Genomic DNA, 27,803 nt, shown 5'->3' with positions numbered 1-27,803 from the left:
CTGTCAGACTAACGAGCAAGGTTGATCTGAAGGCATACAACACAGCTTAGCTTATATACCTGCTCATTTTTTCCCTTTGAGGAGTTTCCTTTAGCTTTGTTCTTTCCCATTATTTTGGTCCTCCAAATAGTAGTATTTGGATGGAAAATGTTGGGAAGAAGAAGAGAGGAACACAGGTGGGTGCGTCCACCACTTCTTGCCAACATGGGCCAACTGTCTTGGCTGCCTACCAATAAGATGATCACTTCTCAGGTGTACAGGGAGGAAGATATACTCCACTTGATTCCCAAGCTTCCTGAAACATCAGATTGTTCAGTCTGATAAAGGATATCTTCTCTCACAGCTCATTTAACCATTATTGTCTGCAGGAATTTATGAAGAGGAATTAAATCTCACTGTGCATGCAACAACAAATAAATTGGTGTGTACTCTACAGTAATTCAAGATCAAATATCATTAGATATTACAACTGCCAACATGATTTAATACAGTTTCAATACATAGCAAAATAATATACAGTACAATACTCAAAACATATACATGAGTATGTGAAAGTTTATAGCACAACTCTATACTGCTATGATATAAGAACCTTTCTAAGAGATGAGAGGAAAATCCAAATTTATCATTTTTTTTACATACGTTTTTACATTCTTGTACAACCACTAGCATGCATAGCGTTTTGGGCAAGTCCTTAATCCTATGTTCTCCGGAATATGACCCGCCAAATCGTTTAACAACCAGGTACATATTTTGCTGTTAGGTAAACAGAGGCTACAGTTAGGGATTGACACCTAGTAATCCTCCCCAGCCAGGATACGAACCCAGAACAAAGCGCTCACGAAATGGCAGGCGAGTGTCTTACCACTACACCACACGGACTGCTATCATTAAAATGGACATCATAATACTGTACTTTAATTACCTGATAGCCATTACTGTACTGTGTAGCTAGACATGGTGTAGACTTTTATGCCAGTGGCTTATGAACATCCTGCATTCTTCCTGACGAGATTTCCAGCTGTGCTTTGGAGTGTAGCACTGTTTTTTTTTTTTTATATCTGTCTACAACTCTAACAGAAATACAGGTAGTTCCATGGGCTTAGTGCCTGTTTAACAAAGAAACTTAATCAGCTTGAAACTCATACCTTTTGTGAGTCATAATGGACCTTTTGATGATATGATATAGATTGTTTTGACCTAACTTGTTTTGTAAATTAACCTAGTAACTTAAATGTCTCAATGACCACCCCATCCTCCTGTTTAGATACTATATTTTGTGATTATATGGATCATCATACATATATTAACATAATGGACAATTAGACAGTAGATTTTGGTACTAATCACTTTATAGAGCCCAGAAAAAATAAAGCTAAAAATTAAACTTAAACGTAAGTATTGCTAGGCTTAGTATAGCACATGTGTGTACTGTATTAGGCTACAAATAATAAGTATTAAGCCTAGTATGATTAACACTTTTGCGCTCTCCGCAAAGGTCACTCAGCCAACCGAATGTGCGCGCTGCGTTTTTATCGCTTAAGCGTAAAAACAAAAATGTGTATACTCTTTTTACTCTTCTGTCCTTAGTTCTCATGCTACGTATTTCATTTTGGTACCAACGTGTTCGCAATAAAATTCTCTAGAAGAACATCAGTAAAAAAAGTCACGAAAACGTATAGGGATACCAGCACCAAATAAATAACTACGAAGATGACTCGCCGTGAGCGCCCATCAGCAACAAAATGTTTTTACTCTTGGGATTGTAATCACCTCCACACTAGTTCTACAGCGTTAATTTTGGTATCAATGGACTCGCAATGAAATTCCCAACACGGTGATATGAATATAAGCGTAGAATAATGATGCGGCCCGCCCGCAAGAGTGTGGGAAGTGGTGAAATTGTTACCCGGTATCGGTGACGGGACGACGCACGGCGCTTTGAAAGTTTATACTTATTTCACTCTCATGACATTAATTTTCTATGTACGTCATTCATTTTTGTGTCAATGTGTTCGCAATAGAATGTTCTATGTGCCCATAGGTAAAAAATATCAACAAAGCGTAAGTTAGAATAGCGCCAAATATATAACAACGCTGGAACATATCAGTGAGCGTCAAACACACACGAAATGTTTTTACTTTTGTTATGTTTGTCAAGTTTATACTTGTTGCACACAGTTATTTTTGGTTGTATATTGATCGGAATAAAATTCCCTAAACAGACATATGCATATAATACATGATATGGGGGAAGCATTACCAGTATAAACGGCTAAATTCACCCACCTGCAACCCGTTTGGGACAAAATACCATTTGATCGAAGTTATCCACACCTTTCATGAACTTATTGTACCATGCAGCCTAGTGGTGAGAAAGAGAGCCTCATAGCGCGCAGTTTGAAACAAACCCAAAGTAAATCGGATAAAAATTGAATTTTATACAAATATTTTAAAAGAGGACTCAACTTTATGTCCACTATGCGTTTACGTTAGACGAAACGGGACGCGCCGATGCGTCCGGATAGCGCGAAAGTGTTAAGCTAGGTTAGGGTTCATTAGCAACATTAATACAAAATGTTTTATGGTTTGTCCAAATTCAATAATACCATAATGTATTTTACTTTCTAATTGTCCATTATACCAATATATGTATGATGGTCCACATTGTTAAAACAAGTCCAGTACTATCTTAACAAGATGATGAGTTGCAATGGCACTTAATTATACTACAGTAGCATATAGTGCATCTTTTATATTGTATATGAGATTACATATTCCCAAAACACTATATTTATCTAAATTTACCCAAGGGCCATCAATCTCTCTAGTGGCCTCGTCGAGGACAGGAAGCTGGCGGCTTGTCAAAGGTTCTTCTTCATTTCTTGTGATAAGTTTATCAAGCTGGATTTTAAAATTTAGTATTGTTTTGGCACTTAATTATGACTTCAGTGGGTAGGCAGTTCTATTGATTTATAACTGTATCTGTGAAAAAGTATCTGTTTTCTGTCCTACATTGTAGCTTGTTGAGCTTGAAACCGTTGCTCCTTGTTTGTGTTATATCTGACCTTTTGGACAAGTAGTCTGGCTCAACATCCTTCAAATTGTTCAATATTTTTAAAGTTTCAATGTGATCAGCCCTGGCATATTGAGTTTGCAGTGTTGTTAGCCCCATTGCCTTCAACCATTCCTGGTGCAGTATAGGAGACGACTGGGTTCTGGAATGATTTTTGTTGCCCAGTGTAGAACTTTCTGAAAAGCAGTGAATGAAGTGGTCGTGGTGCTGTGTACATCAAGGGGTGAGCCCTGGCAATATAGATTCGAACCCTTGTCAGGTCGTAGAGTTTTTAAGTGATATACAACGGGCATTATAAAAATATACTTTATAGCAATAAATTTCAGTACTATTCCACTATCTTCTTAACAATAACAAGTTATTATCAATTATCAAGCACAGTACTCTACCCTATTTTATGTGAATAAAATTCTTATTAGTGTAGAGTATTATTAATATGTAAGAGGGGATGCATGGAGTGCATGTAATTACCTAAGTGTAATTACCTAAGTGTAGTTACAGGATGAGAGCTACGCTCGTGGTGTCCCGTCTTCCCAGCACTCTTTGTCATATAACGCTTTGAAACTACTGACGGTCTTGGCCTCCACCACCTTCTCCCCTAACTTGTTCCAACCGTCTACCACTCTGTTTGCGAAAGTGAATTTTCTTATATTTCTTCGGCATCTGTGTTTAGCTAGTTTATATCTATGACCTCTTGTTCTTAACATTCCAGGTCTCAAGAAATCTTCCCTATCGATTTTATCAATTCCTGTTATTATTTTGTATGTAGTGATCATATCACCTCTTTTTCTTCTGTCTTCTAGTTTTGGCATATTTAATGCCTCTAACCTCTCCTCGTAGCTCTTGCCCTTCAGTTCTGGGAGCCACTTAGTAGCATGTCTTTGCACCTTTTCCAATTTGTTGATGTGCTTCTTAAGATATGGGCACCACACAACTGCTGCATATTCTAGCTTTGGCCTAACAAAAGTCGCGAACAATTTCTTTAGTATATCGCCATCCATGTATTTAAAAGCAATTCTGAAGTTAGAAAGCGTGGCATAGGCTCCTTGCACAATATTCTTTATGTGGTCTTCAGGTGATAGTTTTCTATCTAGAACCACCCCTAGATCTCTTTCTTTATCAGAATTCTTTAAAGATTTCTCACATAATATATAGGTTGTGTGGGGTCTATGTTCTCCTATTCCACATTCCATAACATGGCATTTATTAACATTAAATTCCATTTGCCAAGTGGCGCTCCATGTACTTATTTTGTCCAGGTCTTCTTGAAGGGCATGACAATCATCTAAGTTTCTTATCCTTCCTATTATCTTAGCATCATCAGCAAACATGTTCATATAATTCTGTATACCAACTGGTAGATCATTTATGTAGACAATAAACATCACTGGTGCAAGAACTGAACCCTGTGGTACTCCACTTGTGACATTTTTCCAGTCCGATACATTGCCTCTGATCACAGCCCTCATTTTTCTATCAGTCAGAAAATTTTTCATCCATGTTAGAAGCGTACCTGTCACTCCTCCAATATTTTCCAGTTTCCAGAACAACCTCTTATGTGGAACTCTGTCGAAAGCCTTTTTTAGGTCCAGATAGATGCAGTCAACCCAACCATCTCTTTCCTGTAATATCTCTGTTGCTCGATCATAGAAACTGAGTAAATTCGATACACAGGATCTTCCAGATCGAAAACCATACTGTCTGTCTGATATTATATCATTTCTCTCCAGGTGTTCTACCCATTTAGTTTTAATTATTTTTTCCAATATTTTGACTATTACACTTGTCAATGATACAGGTCTATAATTAAGAGTGCATAATGAATGTGAATAATGCACTGGGTGGAAGCAGATTGTAAGAAAGAAGCGAGTGTATTTTTATATTGATGTATATATATATATATATATATATATATATATATATTGATGTATATATATATATATATATATATATATATATATATTGATGTATATATATATATATATATATATATATATATATATATATATATATATATATATATATATATATATTGTGACGATAATCTCCTTCAAGAGATTGAGCCTGCTCTTCCTTCCACAATTACGTCGTTATATATATATAAAACTACTATGGAAGAAATGTCCAACAACAACAACAACATCTCCAAGGTTTGCCAGAGCGCAAAACGTATGCAGCCAGGAACACCTGCTCAGACTCAAACCGCCAAACTACCCGTCTTGCTGCCGGCTCCTCTGATTGGTCGCCGGTCGGGCTGCAACTGCACTCCCCCCCCCCCATACTACTTGATGTCTGGGGCCGCCACGACCTCAGTCCTTAGAATATTCCGTGCTTTCACAGTTAACACTTCTCCCTGCTAGACGTAAGCTTTAGCGTACGTATACTGAGAGAGGTGATAGCTTAAAGCCAATATTCCAGCACCTTTCATATACTTGTATATTGCACTTCTTGTTATTTTGTCTTAACGTAACTTTTCATTGTGTCATTTAATTATTCTTATTATTTTGATTGATTTTATTATACGAATTTGTAAGTCCATTTTATTCATGTTTTATTTCTTTAACGTAATTAGAATTTCATTGTTAAAATTTACTTGTGTTTTGTGTGTCTTCTCCTTACCTTACCACAGACGAAGTTCCAGATTTTCTATTTTTTTTTAATACTATGTGACGAGGCCATACCCCTAGCTTTGAACAGCCGAACACCAACGCGTTACCGTCACAATATATATATATATATATATATATATATATATATATATATATATATATATATATATATATATATATATATATACATATATCTTGTGTTGTGTTGATGTCTTGTGTTGATGAAATTAATACCCTATTAATACCACATTTTGTTCTGTCTTGTGTTAATGCCACATCACCCCTTCCACCTCACTCAAATGTAGATATAAAATCGGAGATACGTAAGTTCTATTCAGTTGTGTATTTGTGAACTAAAGTCTTTGAAAATGTAATAAGTTTTACGAAACGCGCCCGTGTCGCGTCAGACTAGAAATAAAAATGAATTTTGGAGAATTGATTTTTGATTTACCTCCAACAGTGAAGCGTAATGTACGAAAGATTGAGAAAATTCGTGTTAGAATTATTAATCTTACTTTTTCGGTCATATTTAATCATATATGTCTACAGGAAAGACTGCTACCAAAATATACTAATATATATATATATATAACTGAAAACTCACACCCCAGAAGTGACTCGAACCCATACTCCCAGAAGCAACGCAACTGGTACGTACAAGACGCCTTAATCCACTTGACCATCACGACCGGACATAATGAGGTGATAGCCGAGGCTATTTGAACCACCCCACCGCCGGCACTCGGATAGTTATCTTGGGCATAGCATTTTACCAAATCACCTCATTCTTAGGGGCACACGTGAGGAACACAAATGCGAACAAGCCAGAATGGTCCCCTGGACAATATGCAACTGAAAACACTTTTGTGTTTTTCAGTTGCATATTGTCCAGGGGACCATTCTGGCTTGTTCGCATATATATATATATATATATATATATATATATATATATATATATATATATATATATATATATATATATATACATACATCCTGTCCAGAGGTCCTGTCCAGCGAGCTTAACATCTGGTTCTTGGATGATGGTACCCTAGCTGGTTCCCAAGACTCAATCCTGGAGGACATCAGAAAAATCCAGGAGCAAGGTGCAGTTTTAGGCCTCACCCTGAACCCTTCTAAATGTGAAATAATATGTTCCAACCAGGGCATCGTAGAGAGAATAGAGGGTCTTCTGCCAAATATCCATAAAACTAAACCTGAAGACAGCACACTCCTAGGAGCTCCCCTGGGGTTGAAAGCCATCGATGAGGTCCTTGATAAGAAAATCGCCGACCTTAACCACTGCACTGCGCAACGCGCCTTTAGGCGCTCTGAGATTTGTGCTTTTTGTTTTTTAATTAGGCTATATTTTAATATTTTTAAATGTTTTCATTACTCTTTCTGTTTTGAAATGGAAATAGTTGACTTTGGAAACATTTTGACATTAACTTTACCTGAACAATTATAAAAATAACAGAAATATATCCTTGAGAATTACACCAAGACATTTTTGCCGAAAATGGGTGAGCAGTGCAGGGGTTAAGAGGATGGATGGGTGGATTGAGGATGTTGATGCTCATGATGCACTCTACCTCATCACCAGATGTCTGTCCCTCCCCAGGTTAACCTACTTTCTGAGGTGTTCACCATCTTACTGTAGCCAAAAACTAAGTGAGTATGACCGGTTACTGAAATCAATGCTAGAAAAAGCCCTTAACCTCTCTCTCGATGACCTACAGTGGAAAAAAGCCTCTCTTCCCGTAAGACTTGGGGGCCTCGGAGTTCGAACAGCAACGCAAATCGCTGCATTGTAACAAAGTTCAAATAAAGTAAATATATACGTGTACATACAAAAGAATGGGGGTGGTAGGAGAAGATAAGATTAGTGTTCAGTGAGAAACCACAAGGTCTCCTCTGAATACTTTTTTTTTATTTATTTATTTATTTATTTATTTATTTATGCATATACAAGAATGTACATAAGGAATGTGAGGTTTTTATTTTCTTCTCCGAGGCTATGGGTCCCCACATTGGCACCAGAGGTGGTACCCTCACAAACTTTTATATATATATATATATTATTAAATACTGTATGACCAAAAAAGTGAGATTAATACAGGTACAAGAGGAGTGTTGTTAACGCTTATGTCGACTGTGCCCTCAGCCACAGCTCAGAATGGAAGCAAGTCGACGAAGAACTCTGTAGGGTAAGGCAGGTTCTAGTCAACAACGGCTTCTCCAATGGTTTCGTGGAAGACATCATAAGAAGGAAAGTGAAACGCCATGCAACCTCTGAAGAGACAACTAACACAACACCTATACCCCCTATTAGACTATTTTACAGGAACTTCTTTTCCACAGCCCATAAAACGGAGGAAAGGGTCCTGAAAGATATTGTCAGTAGAAACGTTATCCCTACATACAAAAATCAGAAGATACAACTGACGATTTACTATAAAACCAGAAAAACGGCCAGCCTACTCATGAGAAACTCTCCAGACACAAAGCAGAACGCTTTAAAAGAGACCAACGTCGTCTATGCCTTCAAATGCCCTCTTGGGGACTGTAAGCCTCAAAAAAAACCAGTATATAGGCAAGACAACAACATCTCTTTCCAGGCGTTTAACGATGCATAAGCAACAGGGCTCCATTAAGGAACATAATCTCTTCCCACAAACAAACCATCACCAGAGAAATCCTAGCAAACAACACAGAAATCATCAATAGATACAGCGATAGCAGGCGGCTAGACGTCTGCGAGGCACTACACATCAAGAAGTCAACACCAGCAATCAACAGCCAATTAATGCACAACTATATTCTACCCACTTCAAGACTCCGCTCCAATATAGAAGCATCAAGAAATATGGACCAATAGGCTTTCTACAATTACTTCCATTCAATACCCATTGTTTCGTGTTCTGTCTTGTGTTGGAATTTAATACCCATTGAATACCCATTGTTGAAAGTTCGTTTTTCACCTCATCCACCTCACCCAAATGTAGATATAAACCTCGAAGATGTGTAAAGCTCTATTCAATTTCAGTTGTGTGTTTGTAAACTAAAGTCTTTGAAAATGTAATAAGTTTTACGAAACGTACTCAAGTGTCGCGTCAGACTAGAAATAAAAATGAATTTTGGAGAATTGATCTTTGAATTACCATCAACAGTGAAAAGAAACATAAGAAAGATAGAGAAAATTCGTGTTAGAATTATTAATCTCACTTATTCGGTCATATTTAATAATATATGTCTACAGGAAAGACTGCTACCAAAATATACTAATATAAATATATATATATATATATATATATATATATATATATATATATATATATATATATATATATATATATATATATACACATACATACATAAACACAAGAGTTATTACATTCTTGTACAGCCACCAGCACATACAGCGTTTCGGGCAAGTCCTTAATCTCGGTCCGTCTTCACAAAGCTTCCTGGCAATACATTAGTAATGAATAAACATGATATATTTTCTCGTTATAATGTTGGTACTGAATGCACAACACGAAAAAACATAATTTTAATCTGAAAAAGTATCTTTTTATAAAGAAATTAGACAAAAAGAGCTGGTGACGCCAAATCAAGTCGACGATCAAAGCGTTGGTTAGGTTAGGTTAGGTTTAGTTGGTTAGGTTAGGTTTAGTTTGGTTAAGTTAGGTTAGGTTAGGTTAGGTTAGGTTAGGTTAGGTCAGGTCAGGTTAGGTCAGCCTAACCTAACATATCATATTTATTCATTACTAACGTATTGCCAGGAAGCTATATGAAGCTTGTGGTAGCTTGTGGTAAATAGACGGACCCCTTAATCCTGATTTTCACACACACACACACACCTCTAGGAAGCAGACTGTTGCAGCTGTCTAACTCCCAGGTACCTATTTACTGCTAGGTTAACAGGAGCATCTGGGTGAAAGAAACTCTGCCTATTTGTTTCTGCCTCCGCCCGAGATCGAACCCAGACGTTCAGGACTACTAACCCGAGCGCTGTCCACTCAGCCGTGTTAAGTCGTAGCCCTCTCACACTGCTACCTAACACTTACTCCAATATTGTGGTTTGCGCACTCTCTATAATAACTTGAAGCCACATACACACAAGGTGCGGTGCTGGGTGGTGACAAGTGTTGTAAAGGAGCAGGTGTTGTAACAAGTGTTGTGAGCAACACTCCCCCAGGTGGCCACAGTGGTGGACAAGTCGCCCCACAACACAGCCCCCGGGGCCGGCCTCCCACACACCAGCCTCGAATTTCGTTATAAAATGACACTTTCAGAGTATAAATGTGTTTGATCATGTTCCACATTTAGCACCAACATTATTGTGAGTATACTTACCACACTTCTATTTTATTTACGTAATGCTAGGGAGCAATATAATGCTAGCTGTTGCTAGCATTATATTGTTTTAATAGTGACCAATAATTTGTGTACTGACCGTACAGTTGTGGCGCGGCGCAGTGTGCGGCGGCCTGCTGCGTGAGCCCTGAGTGTCCTGAGGGTGAGGCGTGAGCCCTGAGTGTCATGAGGCCTGCTGTGTGAGCCCTGAGTGTCCTGAGGGTGAGGCGTGAGCCCTGAGTGTCATGAGGCCTGCTGTGTGAGCCCTGAATGTCCTGAGGGTGAGGCATGAGCCCTGAGTGTCCTGAGGGTGAGGCATGAGCCCTGAGTGTCCTGAGGCCTGCTGTGTGAGCCCTGAGTGTCATGAGGCCTGCTGTGTGAGCCCTGAGTCGTGAGGCCTGCTGTGTGAGCCCTGAGTGTCCTGAGGCCTGCTGTGTGAACCCCGAGTGTCGTGAGGCCTGCTGTGTGAGCCCTGAGTGTCGTGAGGCCTGCTGTGTGAACCCCGAGTGTCGTGAGGCCTGCTGTGTGAGCCCTGAGTGTCGTGAGGCCTGCTGTGTGAGCCCTGAGTGTCCTGAGGCCTGCTGTGTGAACCCCGAGTGTCGTGAGGCCTGCTGTGTGAGCCCTGAGTGTCGTGAGGCCTGCTGTGTGAGCCCTGAGTGTCCTGAGGCCTGCTGTGTGAACCCCGAGTGTCGTGAGGCCTGCTGCGTGAGCCCTGAGTGTCGTGAGGCCTGCTGTGTGAGCCCTGAGTGTCCTGAGGGTGAGGCATGAGCCCTGAGTGTCCTGAGGCCTGCTGTGTGAGCCCTGAGTGTCCTGAGGGTGAGGCATGAGCCCTGAGTGTCCTGAGGCCTGCTGTGTGAGCCCTGAGTGTCCTGAGGGTGAGGCATGAGCCCTGTGTGTCCTGAGGGTGAAGCGTGTGTCCTGAGGGTGAGGCATGTGTCTTGAGGGTGAGGCGTGTGTCTTGAGGGTGAGGCGTGTGTCTTGAGGGTGAGGCGTGTGTCTTGAGGGTGAGGTGTGTGTCTTGAGGGTGAGGTGTGTGTCTTGAGGGTGAGGCGTGTGTCTTGAGGGTGAGGTGTGTGTCTTGAGGGTGAGGCGTGTGTCTTGAGGGTGAGGTGTGTGTCTTGAGGGTGAGGCGTGTATCTTGAGGGTGAGGTGTGTGTCTTGAGGGTGAGGCGTGTGTCTTGAGGGTGAGGCATGTGTCCTGAGGGTGAGGTGTGTGTCTTGAGGGTGAGGTGTGTCCGGAGGGTGAGGTGTGTGTCTTGAGGGTGAGGCATGTGTCCTGAGGGTGAGGCGTGTATCCTGAGGGTGAGGCGTGTGTCCTGAGGGTGAGGCGTGTGTCTTGAGGGTGAGGCGTGTGTCCTGAGGGTGAGGCGTGTGTCCTGAGGGTGAGGCGTGTGTCCTGAGGGTGAGGCATGTGTCCTGAGGGTGAGGCATGTGTCCTGAGGGTGAGGCATGTGTCCTGAGGGTGAGGTGTGTGTGTCCTGAGGGTGAGGTGTGTGTCCTGAGGGGTGAGGCGTGTGTCCTGAGGGTGAGACGTGTGTGTCCTGAGGGTGAGGTGTGTGTGTCCTGAGGGTGAGGTGTGTGTGTCCTGAGGGTGAGGCGTGTGACCTGAGGGTGTGTCCTGGATGTTGGGGTGTCTCACCCCTGAAGGTGAGGCAAGTCCTGAGGGTGAGGCATGTTTGTGTGTCCCGAGGGTGGGAAATGTGGTAATTATGTGGTATTGTAATAATTGTTCACTACCACTCCAAGGATGAGGGGCAGTGAACCATTCATCCTTGGAGTGGGTGTAATATGAACTAGGTGGTGGTGGCAAGAACCAGTTCAGTCAGAACTAACCCCACCAAACTGAATGTGTTGCAGAGGGTCACATGCATGTGAGCCAGAGCCTGAGTGTGTGGAAGTGTGCACGCAAGGTAAAGCCTGCAGCATCCCTCGTGCTCACCACTCATCTAAGACAAAGGCAGTTACCACACTGGACATCATATTTTGTTAAGTACAAAGATGTAACCAGTGATCAGAGAGGATATTCACACTTTAATTGGCAGGTAAGACAATACCAATTCACATTGATTTTTATCTAAACATTTTGTTTATTTTTCTGTGGGGGAGCCCCTTCGGCTTCCCGGAGCTATCCGGGCTGATATGAATGAATTAGACTCTGGCATCAGTCAAAGCGAATGGAGTTATTAGGCCTACCGGGTACCACGAGTCAGATCCTGGCCCCTTCACAGAGGCACGAGGAGCAATGGTCTATAGAAACCCCCGTGTGGTTGGAAGCATTCTATGTCTGCCATCGACCAGGTCAGGCACCCAGAAAGGTAGGCGCCCCAAAACAAACCCGTATTTTGGTTAAGAAATTGCTACTGAAGGCCAAACTAGTGGACAGAATTCACCAAATGAAAACAAGTAAATGAGCGTGACGTCATTATGTCAAGGTGCCGCTGTCTGCTCAGCTCCCCCTTGCTGTGAGGGGGAAGCCCCAGACCCCCACAATGGCTATCCACAGCCCAGTTCTGTGACTGATGTGAGGCTGGCAAGGTCGTGCGACTCTATTTCCAGTTATGTGCCATGTGGTGTGAGTGCTGTTCTTGGTGGTGCACGAGCCATTCACAAGTACTCAGGTTGCATGTGCCTATAGTCACCTTCCCTAGGTGCCCAGTAAGCCCTTTGGAGCTTGGTCCTATCTTCCACAAGTCACCTTGGGGGATACCTCCGCAAGGTCTTTTGCTGCCTGCTGATTGGCCTCCCTTGGAGTCAGCTGGGGCATTTCATTCAGCCCTGTTTGCCTCTGGGTAGGGCATAGTAGTCATCACTGGTTGGGGCGCAGGGTACTGTGCATTTAGTTGTCATCTCTCATAGTGGCCAGCTCTGTTCCCCCTGGGTACATTGTCCTCTTGCGGGGGTTTCCTTTTATTTTTGTTTTCTTGCCTGGTTGGGGGTTCTGCCCCTTGGTTTTGATCTCACCCGATTGTATCTTGGTGGTCTCCCCATCTGGGCCCCTGTGAGTGTACATGTCCTGGACGGGGGGGGACGGCTTTAGCAGTTTTGTTGGTAACTTTAAGCACCAGTTAGCAGCAGTACTCAACCTGGGCTTCTCTTAGTGTGAGTTCTGTCTAAGAGCCCTGGGAAACCACACGGGGATGCATGGGTCTGATGGAAGTGACCCCTGGGTCCTCTCTCACTTTGTGCGAGTTTGAGGGTTGCTCGGTCCCCTTGTCTCCGGGTGATCTTCACTGTTTCTGTCTCTGTCATGCTGTCAGAAAGGTAAGCGCCCCAAAACAAATCCCTGTTCTGGTTAAGAAATTGCTACTGAAAGCCGAACTAGTGGACAGAACTCCCCAAATGAAAACGAGCAAACGAGCATGGTGACATCTTCAACCCAAAGTCCTGCGAGTTTTGTTGCTTGTTTGTGACTCAGTTCACCCAGTCCACTGATGACACTGTTCGGATGTAGACAGCGCAGGCGTTGCATGCTCGTTTTAGGTTGCTGCAATGCGCTAGATTGGTTGCTGACACGGAAGCCCCGAGGCTGCCCCGTTTTGGTTATAGGGATCTGGACTTGCGGGTGATAGTTGCATCGACTTTGGTTCAGTCCGCGTCCTCTAGTCCTTCTCCAGCTCTGGTTCATTCTTGTCTTTTCCCCCTGCTTCCAGTTCCGAAGCATCTGAGGGTTTCGGAGTCAGGTCAGTATGTACACATAGTTGGTTTGGAGACTCTGGTATTCTCGGGGGGGATACCCCTTCCAGGGTGGCGAAGGAGGAATTCGAGCCGGTTCCTCCTGCTGAAGCATCTGGGTCTGACCAGTGGCCCCCTTCCTTCCCAAATATGTCATGTTTATTGCTATTATAAAATCAATAAATGAACTTGAAAAAAAGCTAACAACCGATTTTAGAGACATACACTTTACATACAAGGTGTAAGTTTCATGTAAATTGAATAAAAAATGAAAAAGTTATTTGAACGTTTATGTTATTTGAAAATAAATATGAAAATAATAGTCTAAGGTGCTGCCATCTGTGGCTGAGGTTGACATCAACCAGTTTTCTCCAAATTGGCACCCTTACAGATAGACTTCTGTGCAGTCAGGTGTATACGTTGCATGCAAATCGTCCAATAAAAAAAAAAATATTTTGAAAAAAAAAACTTTAACTTAAATTTTTTTCTAATAAAACTAATTATAATATTTTTTTAATATATGCTATTGTGATAGCTGAGAGTCATAGATATTATTTCAGTTGACACTTGTGTTTGATAATCGTTTTTGACCATTTTGGAATAATTTTGACACCTACTTCAATATTTTTTTCTCCCTTCCTATTTATGCTCCGATGCTGAGACTTGGGCCAGATGAAACTCTTTTCATGTACAACTTGTTAAAAAAGTTTGATTGAAATCGAACCAGTTTTCATTTAATTCATTTTTGGGGAAATCGAAATCTAATGCCCCCTTCAGCGTCATGAAAGTTTCATCCCAATATTTTCAGAAATGTATTTTAGACAAATTTTTTAAAATAGAAAAATGTTTTGTTGATAAGGAGAACAGTTCTTATTAACTGGAACTGAGGGATAATGCAGTAATAAAGAGGTGCAAGCACCTGTCCGATGCACAAAGAAGAATAGTAGTTAGAAGTGTCCACAAAGTAGATATGCAGCAGGTGCCTTTGTAACATTGCTGAGTAATACATAATAACACCAATAATAATGAGTAATTATGTTATTATGCTCTATTTTGTTATATATCATAGATATATAACAATATACATTACCCAATGATAATATCTGTTACTTTCACCAATGTCCAAAAAATATTTTTTCTGGGGGAGCCCTGTCAGCTCCCTGGAGCTATCCAGGCTGATATGCTAATGTCAGACTTTGGCATCAGTCATGTGTATGGAGTTCTGTGGGCCTACCGGGGACCACGAGCCAGAACCTGGCCCCCTCACAGAGGCACGAGGAGCAATGGCCTATAGAAACCGCTGTGTGGTTGGAAGCATTCTATGTCTACTGTAACGGTTCTATTGTTACGTAAAGTATGGTGCCAAATAAACACAGACACTAAGATACTATATATATATTTGGTCGAATATACAGAAGTACACCGGTGATACTTTGGTGTGAGTTGAGCGCACTGAGCGTCGGTACAGTATCTCGCAAGTGTCTGCTCTAGACCACACTTGAAAGTAGACTAGTTAATGTTTGCTATTCTTGCTGCTTATATTGCTCGGGCAACACCTCACCTCATTCATCTCCAAAGGTTGACAGGAATATTAACACTATATTTGGAGCGAGTATATTATTGGGATAATCTACTCGCTACACTACCATCGACCGGGTTAGGCACCCAGAAAGGTAGGTGTCCCAAAACAAACCCGTATTAAGCCGAACAAGTGGATAGAACTCTCCAAACAAAATCGAGCAAACAGTATGACGTCACACGTCGCCGTCTGCGCAGCTCCCCCCCCCCCTCCCCGGAAGGGGGGAGGGGAAGTCCCAGACCCCCACGCCGGCCATCCACACCTCAGTTCTGAGGCTGATGCTATAGGCAGAAGTTGTGTGCTCTGGCTCCAGTGGTTGTTTCTGCACTGTGCCTTGTGTGTGGTGACTGTCTTCTAGGTGGTGCGTGAGCCAGGAGTGATTCTTCAGTACTTGAGCGGCATGAGCCTAAGGCTCCCTTCCCTAGGTGCCCAGTAAGTACTGCCCTTGGGGCTTGTTGCCACCTTCCACAAGTTCCTTAGGTTCTGCCTCTGCTAGGCCGTTTACTGCTTGGTTTTCAGCTTCTCTTTGTGTGCTAAGGTGTTCTGTCTCCCTTGTTTGCCTTAAGGTAGGAGGCAGTTTGCATTGGTAAGGGGCGCAGGGTACTGCGCAGCTTGTTTTCACCAATCATAGCAGCCGGCTCTGTTCTGCCTGGGTATGCTGTTCTCTTGCGGGGTTTTGTTTTTCTTTTTGTTTGCCTGCCTGGTAGGGGGGTCTGCCTTGGTTATTGTCCCCTTTGTATTGAGTACTCCTGTCTCTTCTGGTGGTACCTCCTGCTTGGTCCCCGTGAGTGTACACGTCCCTGGGCGTTCAGTTCTTAGAAAGTTGTCTGGTAGACTTGGGCGCCGGTTAGCAGTACCCTTCCTAGGCTTACCAGAGCGTGAGTTCCGTCTCAGGACTCTGGGAATCCCCATGGGGGCGTGTGGGTCCGATGGATGTGACCCCTGATTCCCCCCTTGCTTTGTGTAGGTTCGAGGGTTGCTCTGTCCCTTTGTCTCAGGGTGACTCACTGTTTTTTCCTCCGTCTGCTGCCTGTTGGGTTGGTGGCACCTTCGACCCGGAATCCTGCGAGTTTTGTTGCTTGTTTGTGACTCAGTTGCCCAGTCTTATGCTGATTATGCGGGTGCAGGCAGCACGGGTGTTGCCCGTTGGGTTCAGGTGGTTGCAATGCGCTTGGTTCTTTGCTCCCCGGAAGCCCCGAGGCTGCCCTGTTATGATTGTTGTGCCAGGGCTTGGGGGTGTTGGTCACTTCGGTTTTGTTTCCATCCTCACCCCCTTGTCTTTCCCCTGTTGTAGTCTAGTCTGGTCCCCCCCCCCCTTTCCTCCCTGCATCCGGATCCTCTCCGTTTGTGGATTCGGGGTCGGGGCAAGTATTCGATGGTCTTGAGACTTGGGCGGTCTCGGGGAATTCCCCTTCAGGGTAGCGTCTGGGTCATTCGAGCCTGTTCCTCCAGCCGTGTTGTATGAGTCTGCCAGTGGGCTCCCTTCCTTAGTATTTTTCCAGCTGCCCCGGCTTTTTCTTGTGAGGCTGGGGCATTAAGGGGACAGCTCAGCACCAGTCTGCCATGGAGGTTTCTGGGGCTGCGGAGGGTCTGACTTGCAGGGCCTCGGGCCCCGTTGGACCCTGCCAGGGTTTTTATACCCTCTGAGCGGGGCTTGCGGTTACGGGGAGTGGGATTTTCCTTTCCCCCCCTTTGCATACATGTTGTTGGGCGTCGGCCCCTCACCGGGTTCGGTTCTTTATCCCTTCGGGTCCGTTGGTTCCGTCCTATCGGTGGGTACTTTTCTCCGTTTTCTCACCCTTCTTCTTTGGGACAGGACTTCTCTGTCATGCCAGGGTCATGTTCCCCTCGTATCAGGGTTCTGCATGACCTGTGGTCTCGGGGTGCGACAGTGCCTTTATGAGCCTTCGTGATTTTGTGCTTGCTTCTGTAGGATCTCGAAGGTTCTGAAGGTCTTCTATGCTTCCTGTATTATTGAAAAGTCTGTTGTCTTCCAGGGAGGCTTACCTCCAGTCCTCTCTAGGACTCATTGGTCCTCTTCCGTGCCTCGTCTTGGTTTTCAGTATTGGCTCGTTCTTTTGTACGTACTGTCTCCACTCGATCATCCAGACTATATGGGAAGGACCCCCAGCCGGATTATCACATTTTTCGGATAATGGTACTTTTTCACCTACGAGTCCAAAAGTGACCATTTCCAACTATTTTTATACTACAAACAACATAATTTGAATTGCCTTGCCACATACAATTATTAAATATTCAACTAGAAACCTCAACTTACCTTGTTGGTGTTCGTCTTCTTGATTGATGCCACACATCTTGAAGTTAAAAATTCTTAACAATTTACGTAACCTATACTAACACAACACTAAAATTAACACTTAAAATTACTGTACAGTTCATTAAGCTAAGTTAGTTTTGACTGCCAGCTGCTGAAGCCTCACTGGTTGAGGGCATTTGGGTTGCCTGTGAGGCCTCACTTGTTGAAGGTGCTTGCTTGCACCTCACTTGTTGAAGCGCTTGCATGCCCTCACTTGTTGAAGGCGCTTGGCTTGCCTGTGACGCCTCACTTGTTAAAGGTGCTTGCTTGCGCCTCACTTGTTGAAAGCACTTGGCTTGCCTGTGGCGCCTCACTTGTTGAAAGCGCTTGGCTTGCCTATAATGCTTCACTTGTTGAAGGAGCTTGGCTTGCCTGTGGCGCCTCACTTGTTGAAGGCGCTTGGCTGCCTGTGACGCCTCACTGTTTGAACAACACGTAACTTGTCTTTAATTGCTAGGACAATCTTCTTCCTCTTAACACTTCCAGAACGATTGATGCTGCTACCAGACATATTCTTGGCCAAAAATGTTCAAAATTACTATGAAAATTAAGAAAGTTATTTAAAAAAATATTTCACTAATGGCGCAACACTGTGAGGCCGCACTGGTTGAGGCGTATAACTGTGACTTGTCTTTAATTGTTAGGACAACTTTCTTCCTCTTAACACCTCCAGAACGATTGATGCTGCTACCAGACATAGTCTTGGCCAAAAATGTTCAAAGTTACTATGAAAATAAAAAAGTTATTTAAAAAAATATTTCACTAATGGCGCAGCACTGTGTATAACACGAGGGACGGACGCACATGGGTTGACCAGTGTTGGACAGGTCCACTTGGGGCAGCCATAACGCGTTATGTAGGCCGCCAGGAGGAAAAAAATTCACAATATTTTTTAAGGAAACTTCAGCCTGTGCACAATGCTTTTAGGAAACTTATTTATTTGTTATTACATAATTACTAGTAGTTATTTTATTTGTTTTTGGCTATGATTAATTGTTCTAAAATTAATGGTAATTCCTGTACCCAGGTAGTCCCTCCTGACGCACCCCTCCCACCCTCCCAACACCACCCACCCACCCCACCCCCACCTACACCATGCGCCTCGAGTCTCGGGCAGACGGGATTAATACCGTATGGCCTGCCTCATGTTTTCATATACGGACAAAGGCACGATTATCTGGGGGGACTGACCGGATAGTGTAATTTCTGCAGAAAACCTGCTTTAATCCGGTCCCTGTGGCTATTTTGGCCGGATATTGTAATAACTTTATCCGTTCACGATTTTGGCCGTATAAGGGCGTTTTTCGGATGTTCGAATCCCGGATAATCGCGGGGTTACAGTATATCTTCTCTCCGTGCTCTGTCTCAGCACTGCTAATATTCCTCAAATACTCCTTGTTGGCGCCCTCCCCGCCAGGCGGGTTGTGCGGTTCAGACCCCATTCGTCCTGCGCATGCACCGTGGGAGTTTGTTTTATCATGGACGGTGTACACACATGTGATGTTCCACGTCCATTTTCTCTCGGGTACTTCACCTCTCACTCCTCTTATCTTCCTGTCCGGGGCCCCGTACATACTGGAGGGAGGGGGGGGTGTTCTGATTTCTGATATGAGGAAGACGCCTAGTTATTCTCTGCATACGGGTCAATCAAGTAAAATCTAGTCCGAGCGCAGTTAAAAGCTCTGTACCTCAAGGTACAGTCCTTGCACCACTGCTGTTCCTTATTCTCATATCTGATATAGACAAAAATACAAGTCACAGCTTCGTGTCATCCTTTCCAGATGATACAAAAATCAGCATGAAAATTACCTCTGCTGAAGACATTGAAAAACTACAAACAGACATTAACAAACTTTTCGATTGGGCAGCACAAAATAACATGATGTTTAACGATGATAAATTCCAGGTACTCAGATATGGCAAAAATGAGGATCTGAAACATAATACAAGGTGCAAAACATAATTGAATCTGCCCATAGTAGGAAAACAGCATGTCAAGTGTTTGGGAATAATGGTGTCCGACGACCTAATGTTTAGGGAGCATAACCAGGCAAGTATTGCGTCGGCCAGAAAAATGATAGGATGGATTACGAGAACCTTCAAGTCCAGAGATCCCATCACAATGGTTGTACTCTTCAAATCACTTGTGTTGACCCATCTTGAGTACTGCTCAGTACTCACTTCCCCCTTCAGAGCAGGAGAGATTGCTGAAATAGAGGGAATACAGAGAACATATACGGCACGCATAGACGAGATAAAGCACCTAAATTATTGGGATCGTCTCAAAGCTCTTCAAATGTACTCATTAGAAAGGAGACGAGCGAGATACCAAATGTTATACACATGTTTACATGTGTATTTTAACCCTTTAACTGCGCGGCCTATAAATATGACACCCCCCCCCCCAGTGCGCAGGAAATAAATTTTCTTGAAAAAATTCTTTTGTTTTTTTAAAGTGTCAAAAACCCTTCCCCCAGTATGGGTATGTCAAAAAAATTTTGAACTTGTACTTACTTTGGCTGCTATGGGGTCCGTAAGTTGGCGTGTGACGTCATCATTCCCTGTTCGCCCGTGCAGTAAGCTCCCGGGGCCGGTGGGGCACTCGAGGCGGGGCGCGCGAGTTGCCGCGAATATATTTTTGTTCATTTTTTGCGCACAGTTCCAAATACATTTTATTTGTTTTTACGTGATAATCCTATGTATAATGAACACGTACACAATATTATGGCAGTAAAAGATCCATACTGTCTGAGGACACTGTGTTACGTGCATACCTAGTTGATACCTGGTTGATGGGGTTCTGGGAGTTCTTCTACTCCCCAAGCCCGGCCCGAGGCCAGGCTCGACTTGTGAGAGTTTGGTCCACTAGGCTGTTGCTTGGAGCGGCCCGCAGGCCCACATACCCACCACAGCCCGGTTGGTCCGGCACTCCTTGGAGGAATAAATCTAGTTTCCTCTTGAAAATGTCCACGGTTGTTCCGGCAATATTTCTTATGCTCGCTGGGAGGACGTTGAACAACCGCGGACCTCTGATGTTTATACAGTGTTCTCTGATTGTGCCTATGGCACCTCTGCTCTTCACTGGTTCTATTCTACATTTTCTTCCATGTCGTTCACTCCAGTACGTTGTTATTTTACTGTGTAGATTTGGTACTTGGCCCTCCAGTATCTTCCAGGTGTATATTATTTGATATCTCTCTCGTCTTCTTTCTAGTGAGTACATTTGGAGGGCTTTGAGACGATCCCAATAATTTAGGTGCTTTATTGCGTCTATGCGTGCCGTATATGTTCTCTGTATTCCCTCTATTTCAGCAATCTCTCCTGCTCTGAAGGGGGAAGTGAGTACTGAGCAGTACTCAAGACGGGACAACACAAGTGACTTGAAGAGTACAACCATTGTGATGGGATCCCTGGATTTGAAAGTTCTCGTAATCCATCCTATCATTTTTCTGGCTGTCGCAATATATGCTTGGTTATGCTCCTTAAACGTTAGGTCGTCAGACATTATTATTCCCAAATCCTTTACATGCTATTTTCCTACTATGGGTACATTTGATTGTGTTTTGTACTCTGTATTATGTTTAAGGTCCTCATTTTTACCGTACCTGAGTACCTGGAATTTATCACTGTTAAACATCATGTTATTTTCTGATGCCCAGTCGAAAACTTTATTAATATCAGCTTGAAGTTTTTCAATGTCCTCAGCCGAGGTAATTTTCATACTGATTTTTGTGTCATCTGCAAAGGATGATACGAAGCTGTGACTTGTATTTTTGTCTATATCTGATATGAGAATAAGGAAAAGCAGCGGTGCAAGGACTGTACCCTGAGGTACAGAGCTTTTCACTGCACTTGGACTAGATTTTATATGGTTGACAGTTACTCGCTGAGTCCTGTTTGACAGAAAACTGAGTATCCAGCGTCCTACTTTACCGGTTATTCCCATTGACCTCATTTTGTGTGCTATCACGCCATGGTCACATTTATCGAAAGCCTTTGCGAAGTCCGTGTATATCACATCAGCATTCCGTTTCTCTTCTAATGCCTCAGTGACTTTGTCGTAATGCTCAAGTAGCTGTGAGAGGCACGATCTTCCCGCTCGAAATCCATGTTGACCTGGGTTGTGAAGGTCATTGGTCTCCATGAAATTGGTGACCTGACTCCTAATCACTCTCTCAAATACTTTTATGATGTGCGATGTTAGTGCAACTGGTCTATAATTTTTTGCCAATGCTTTGCTCCCTCCCTTGTGTAGAGGGGCTATGTCTGCTACTTTAAGTGCATCTGGTATCTCCCCCGTGTCCAAGCTCTTCCTCCACACTATACTGAGTGCCTGTGCTACCGGCACTTTGCATTTCTTTATAAATATTGAATTCCATGAGTCTGGACCTGGGGCCGAGTGCATAGGCATGTTTTCAATTTCTTTTTCAAAATTTAGTGCGCTCGTGTTTATATCAGTTATATTTACAGGGGTTTGAATATCCCGCATAAAGAAATTGTCTGGATCTTCCACCTTCATGTTGTTTATTGGAGTGCTAAACATGTCCTCATACTGCTTTTTTAGGATTTCACTAATTTCTTTGTCATCCTCCGTGTATGAACCTTCACTTGTACGAATAGGTCCAATACTGGCAGTGGTTTTTGCTTTTGATTTCGCATATGAGAAGAAATATTTTGGATTTTTCTTTATTTCCCGAATCGCTTTCTGTTCTAACTGCCTTTCTTCAGTTTCATATGAGTGTTTCAATTTCCACTCGATTTCTTCAATCTCCCTATTTAAATTATTCCTTCTTTGACGGGAAATTCGTGTCTGCATATGCAGTTCTGTTATTTTTTTCCTGCGTTTATAGTGTCGTCTGCGTTCTCTTTCTACGTTAGATCTCTTTCTGGCTTTCCTCAAAGGAACATGTTTCAGACAGACTTGATACGCTTCTGAAGTCAGTTTTTCTATTCCTTCTGTAGGACTTGTATTATTTAGAACAGTTCCCCATGGAATGTTTGTAAGTTCCCTGTTTATTATCTCCCAGTCTATCCTTTTATTATTAAAATTGAATTTACTGAATAGCCCCTCTCGCTTTATCAACGTTTTAGGTCTATTCTGAGTATTGATGGTCGTTTGCACTTCAATGAGTTTGTGATCTGAGTATGTGGTATCTGATATCGTAATGTCTCTGATAATGTCTTCATTGTTCGTAAAGACCAGATCTAGAATATTTTAATTTCTCGTTGGCTCCGATATCTGCTGATTGAGTGAAAATTTGTCACAGAATCTAAGTAGTTCTCTAATCTGTGGTTGGTTAGGTCCTGATAGATTTCCTGGTATAATATTATTGTTTGCTATTTTCCACCTGAGACTAGGCAAGTTGAAGTCACCTAGGAAGATAATATCAGGTATCGGGTTCTCCAAATTATCAAGGCTATTCTCAATTTTGCTTATCTGTTCTGTGAATTCCTCAGCCGTTGCATCTGGCGGTTTGTATATTAGTATAATCACTAAATTTATTTTCTCTATTTTTAATCCCAGTACCTCTACCACCTCATTTGTAACGTTTAGGAGCTCCGAGCATACAAGGTCTTCCCTAATATACAGACCCACTCCTCCATGTGACCTAATTTTCCTATCACACCTGTATAGGTTATATCCTGGAATCCAGATCTCACTGTCCAACAATTCCCCTGCATGGGTTTCTGTGAAAGCTCCAAATACTGCATTTGACTCCGTGAGGAGGCCATTTATGAACTGTACTTTGTTGTTTGTTCTTGTTTTCAGTCCTTGTATGTTGGCAAAGATGAATGAGGTTACTCTATTAGTGATAGTTTGAATGGGAGACTTTTTCGGCAAGACACTTGTGCATGACACTTGTGTACACATATGTTGCACATATTTACCATGTATCATGCTAATTTATGTATATATACAATCTATTTACAGACTATACACTGTCACACACTATATACATTCACCATCAATACATTCAGAACACCGCGAGTGTGAGCAGCCACACCCAGCCAGCCCTCCCTCACTCCGCCAACATCTTACTCGCCAACATTGCTCCTCCAAATCATACAGTTATTCACACCAATGTTTCATGTTCATTTATGTAGATTTACAACATATGTACACACTATACACTGTCACACACTATATACATTCACCATCAACACACTTAGAACATCGCGAGTGTGAGCAGCCACACCCAGCCAGCCCTCCCTCACTCCAACATCTTACTCGCCAACATTGCTCCTTCCACCATACTGTTATTGTATTTATTACACGATTTACACATGTTATATATACCTCTCTACATGTTTTATTTACCAGAACTATGCAAGTAAGCTGGTATTGTGTCCAAACAGTACAGTGGCCACCATACACTGCATGACAAATCACAGCAGAGAGCAGACGACGCCACGATTACGACGTCACCTCTCACCAAAATAGCTCCTTACAACATACTCCTGGTGCTGTTATTACACTATTCACACAGACTGTATATACCCATGTACGTGTGTGTTCCCCATAGCGAACCACGAAGCTAGTTCAGTGAGCAAAACAAGAGTTACTGCCACACATTGAGGCTACCTCAATTCTCTCCCTTCCTCCCTCCCTCACCAAAATTCCTCCTTCCTACACACAACGCTCATTATAACCACAATCCTGGTCACTAATACCTGTAAATGAATAATTGACCACAAGTTTATTTTGAAAAGGAACCTAAAAAGTCGTTTGAAGATTCATAGATGGACGAAATAATGCTGTGGTGCTGAGGTTAGCACTGTGAACATCGTGAACAGCATTGAATCACTGATATTTGAACATTGTACCCAGTCATTATCACACTCGGGCTCTTCTATAATACTATCATGGCTAAATAAAACAGATTATATATATATTTTGACAAAATTAGGCGATGCTGTGGTCACACGCTGAACAGCAGTGCTGTGCGCTCATGCTGCGAGCGCCAGCCTTGGTTGCTCACTCACTACTGAGGCTCTGACACCCGGCAATGTGGACCATGATTTTTTTTTTAGGATGGCATCTGTTTACAAGAGCCCTGAGGAAGCTGATGTGAGCCCCATGTAGCCGCGGGAGTTTTGAATGGAACGTGAAAAATAAAAACACCCAGAGGCGCGCTGCGCACCCGAAGCCTGGGCCTGCAGGCGCGTTGCGCAGTTAAAGGGTTAATGTTGTCATGTATTTTACATGTTCAACATGTTGAAACATGAATGTTTCCAGGATGAGGTTTACGAATCTACAAGTCCAAAAATCCTCTGTTCTAGCTTCATACGTCTCCCAGTCTATGGATTTCAAGTTGAAGTTGCCGCATACCAACAGTCGTGATCTATCTATATTAGGTCTCGCTATAATCTCTCTCATTATTGTTTTAAGACCCTCTCGTTTATTATCCAGCTCCTCCTTTGGCCATGTGTTGCATGACGATGGACTATATACATTTATGATCTTTAGTTTATCATCCTGACTGCAGATCTCTAGTGCTATTATGTCAACTTCTTGTGGATTGGCAATCATTATTTCATTTACCTTTAGGTGTTCTTTCACCAGCACAGCAATGCCACCGCCTTTCCTAATTTTTCTGTCCTGTCTCCAGACTGAGTAGACTCTTGGGAATATGACCTCATTTAAAATATCATCATCACATTTTATCTCCATGAGTGCAACAATATCTGGTGTCTGCAGCTCTATTACATCACTTAACTCCAGTATCTTTGATCTCACTCCATCAATGTTGGTGTATGCAATTTTCAGGAACATGTTCCCCCTTTCCCTTATTCTTCACTACCCCTTTCTCTAGTGATTTTGTTGGTTTGTCTTTTTGTACCATTTTACTGGCCTGCCTACCGCTATCACTTTGTAGAAAAATGAATTGATTCCTTCTTCATTCTTGCTCTCATTTAGATGTTTTGGCTCGACGAGGTTCAGTTTTAGCTTCTCTCTGTCTTGCTTTGAAAGATCTCGTTTTAACGACCATACTTTCCCTTCCTCATCACTTTGTAATTTTCTAGCATTCGTTAGTACTTCTTCCATCTCTTTGGCACTGTTTAGGGTGATCCTCAAAGGTCGATCTTTCCCTTTTACGTCCTTTCCAATCCTCCTGTAGTCGCAGACATTCTCTATGGTAGACCTTCCACGAGGCCAACAATTTTATCTACTACTTTCTCTTCTTGTATAGCTCTTTCTGACCTAGATGTTATCTCCTTTTCTTTGCAACCAAAAATTATCAGGGACTTCGATCAACTGTGTTGTGCTGCAACTACGGGTTAGATGTTAGTTCTTTTCTCACTTCCAGTCTAATGTTTGTTTTATCCTGGTTGCTGTAGTGTTTGGCGTCCTTTACTGCTTCTTCTCTTTTTTCCTTCTCCCTGGCACTTGTGCATAGGTGAGTTGCATATCTTTCTTGCACTGTTCTATTCCCTGTGTAACCTCCTCCATCTGTACTAACAAAAGCTGTTTTTCCTGTTGAATTTCCTTACCTAACCTATCGTAATTATTTATGTTTAAATTTGCTTTAACTTCTTCCATAGCTATTTTTAAAAGTTTATTTTCCTCTTCCATGGCTTTGCAATTTGTTTCCAATTAATTCTTGTCCTTGCATAAATCTTTTACTAACCCCTCGAGACCTAAAACTGTTACTCAAGTGTTGCATACACTTTCTTTCAATTTGCTGATTATTTGTTGTGTGTTTTAGTATGTGCTTCTTGGCTCTACTAATGCTAGGTTGGACTTTGTCCATGCTCAGTTTCCTGCTTTTGCACCGCCTCTGTGTTCGGTTCTGGTCCTGAGTTTTCATCTTCTTGTTTGGCAGTTCCAGCTTTTGGGTTGCCCTGTATGCAGGTGGTTGTGGCTTCCATTCTTCCTCTCCTGCCCCCTGCAGTTTCTTTTCGTTGGGCCGGGTGGTGCCTCGACCAGGCCTCCACCCCCAGGAAGCAGCCCGTGACAGCTGACTAACTCCCAGGTACCTATTTACTGCTAGGTAATTGGGGCATTCTGGGTGAAAGAAACTTTGCCCATTTGTTTCTGCCTCGTGCGGGAATCGAACCCGCGCCACAGAATTAAGAGTCCTGCGCGCTATCCACCAGGCTACGAGGCCCCCCGGGACAAATGATGGGACAACCCGTTGTTGCTCTCCCATGGCCTACTTAATATGCTGATGCGTGAATATTTTCTGGGTGAGATTCAGAAATTTGAGGCTGTGTACTGTTTTTGCCATGGAAGCCTCTCAATCTTTTGATTTTAGATTATAGTCTTCAAGACAATACTCCGACGCCAATCTTCATCTACTCTCCTGGTTGTACTGGAAAATTCTATTACCTCCCATTAAAAGATATTGTCCCTACGTATTGAATTCAATGGTGTCCACAGGTCTGAATGTTGAAATTATGGCCATACAGTTTATATTTACGTGTACTTACATAATGCATATATTTTCTTACCAGGTTGATGGAGTCAATTATCATGTACTAAGGACAGGATGTTGGCCATACATCAAGTACCACTGCTCAAAGAGGCCACATGAAGATCTCTCTTCAGATGACAATTTATTCCGCATCATAAAAGTAATAAATTTAGGTAATTACAATAGCGTATTAAAAATTTCAATGTTTATAATTTTAAATCCAACAGACTTATCTTATATAGTCTGATGATACCTGTACTGTAAATAAAAACCTATGAATAACTCTAAGGATAAGAATTTCAAGATAGATACTGGAGCAGTATAAACATTTGCACAGTAATTATCTATGTATATATATGTTTCAAAATTATATACAGTATATGTAGAATCCCTTGCATACTTGTGGAAGAAAAGCAGTGCCTTTATTCAACAGGTATTCCCTGCTTGGCCTATGGCTGTGCTGCCTGCCTGCTGATCCGCTGCCAGGAAGACGTCCACACACCCAGTGGCACAGTGCCAGTTTATTTCCTATATGAAGAGGACAGAAATGCTTTGCATTAAACCAGTGTTTTTAAACTGGTCCTTATTGTGAGAGGCATTAATTGAGTGGGTTTTAATGTGATCTAATTCAGCATATTAAAGTGATCAGAACAGTTATGTAAATAAATGGCTTCATATTTAGTCATGTCATTAAAATATTTTAATCAAAATTATTTGTGATTATAAAATTTAGGTAATGTATACGTCTATAATTTTATAAATGCTCCATGAATGA

At 42.4% G+C, this 27,803-nt stretch overlaps 3 protein-coding genes across 7 annotated transcripts in view; 2 read left to right on the top strand and 1 right to left on the bottom strand.

Moving 5' to 3' along the window:
• The window catches only part of LOC123745429 (UPF0235 protein C15orf40 homolog), a 37,330-nt gene extending 27,049 nt beyond the window's left edge, over positions 1 to 10,281 (bottom strand). The window contains exons 1-2 of one of the 5 annotated variants that reach the window (XM_045725984.2): positions 10,142 to 10,281; positions 60 to 295 (exon numbers count right to left, since the gene is read on the bottom strand). In XM_045725984.2, the coding sequence (XP_045581940.1) occupies positions 60 to 206 (147 nt within the window). In that variant the 5' untranslated portion in view covers positions 207 to 295; positions 10,142 to 10,281. The other 4 variants (XM_045725987.2, XM_045725986.2, XM_045725988.2 and 1 more) reach the window with 4 other exon arrangements.
• A 501-nt stretch (positions 10,282 to 10,782) lies between these two features.
• Positions 10,783 to 27,600, top strand: LOC123745430 (uncharacterized protein C15orf61). Its single transcript, XM_069300863.1, has 4 exons — positions 10,783 to 10,916; positions 11,899 to 12,083; positions 27,069 to 27,201; positions 27,462 to 27,600. The coding sequence occupies exons 1-4, from the start codon at positions 10,865 to 10,867 to the stop codon at positions 27,587 to 27,589; spliced, it is 498 nt and encodes a 165-aa protein (XP_069156964.1). The 5' UTR covers positions 10,783 to 10,864; the 3' UTR covers positions 27,590 to 27,600.
• Positions 27,477 to 27,803, top strand: part of LOC123745428 (pseudouridylate synthase TRUB2, mitochondrial) — a 41,535-nt gene continuing 41,208 nt past the window's right edge. Inside the window, exon 1 of the mRNA XM_045725982.2 lies at positions 27,477 to 27,616. The gene's annotated coding sequence lies outside the window, so the exon portion shown is untranslated. The remainder of the gene's footprint in view (positions 27,617 to 27,803) is intronic.

This window comes from Procambarus clarkii, chromosome 44 (genome assembly GCF_040958095.1).
Source record: "Procambarus clarkii isolate CNS0578487 chromosome 44, FALCON_Pclarkii_2.0, whole genome shotgun sequence".
Lineage (NCBI taxonomy): Eukaryota > Metazoa > Arthropoda > Malacostraca > Decapoda > Cambaridae > Procambarus > Procambarus clarkii.
The sequence above is the reverse complement of the archived record's forward strand: the minus strand, read 5'-3'. Positions and strand labels throughout refer to the sequence as shown.

Coding starts and splice junctions, on each gene's coding strand:
- LOC123745430 (XM_069300863.1), top strand. CDS start 10,865: ATGAGCCCTGAGTGTCCTGAGGCCTGCTGTGTGAGCCCTGAGTGTCCT. Junction 10,917..11,898: donor GAGCCCTGAGTGTCCTGAGG/GTGAGGCATGAG, acceptor AATGTGTTGCAG/AGGGTCACATGCATGTGAGC. Junction 27,202..27,461: donor CATAAAAGTAATAAATTTAG/GTAATTACAATA, acceptor TTTATTCAACAG/GTATTCCCTGCTTGGCCTAT.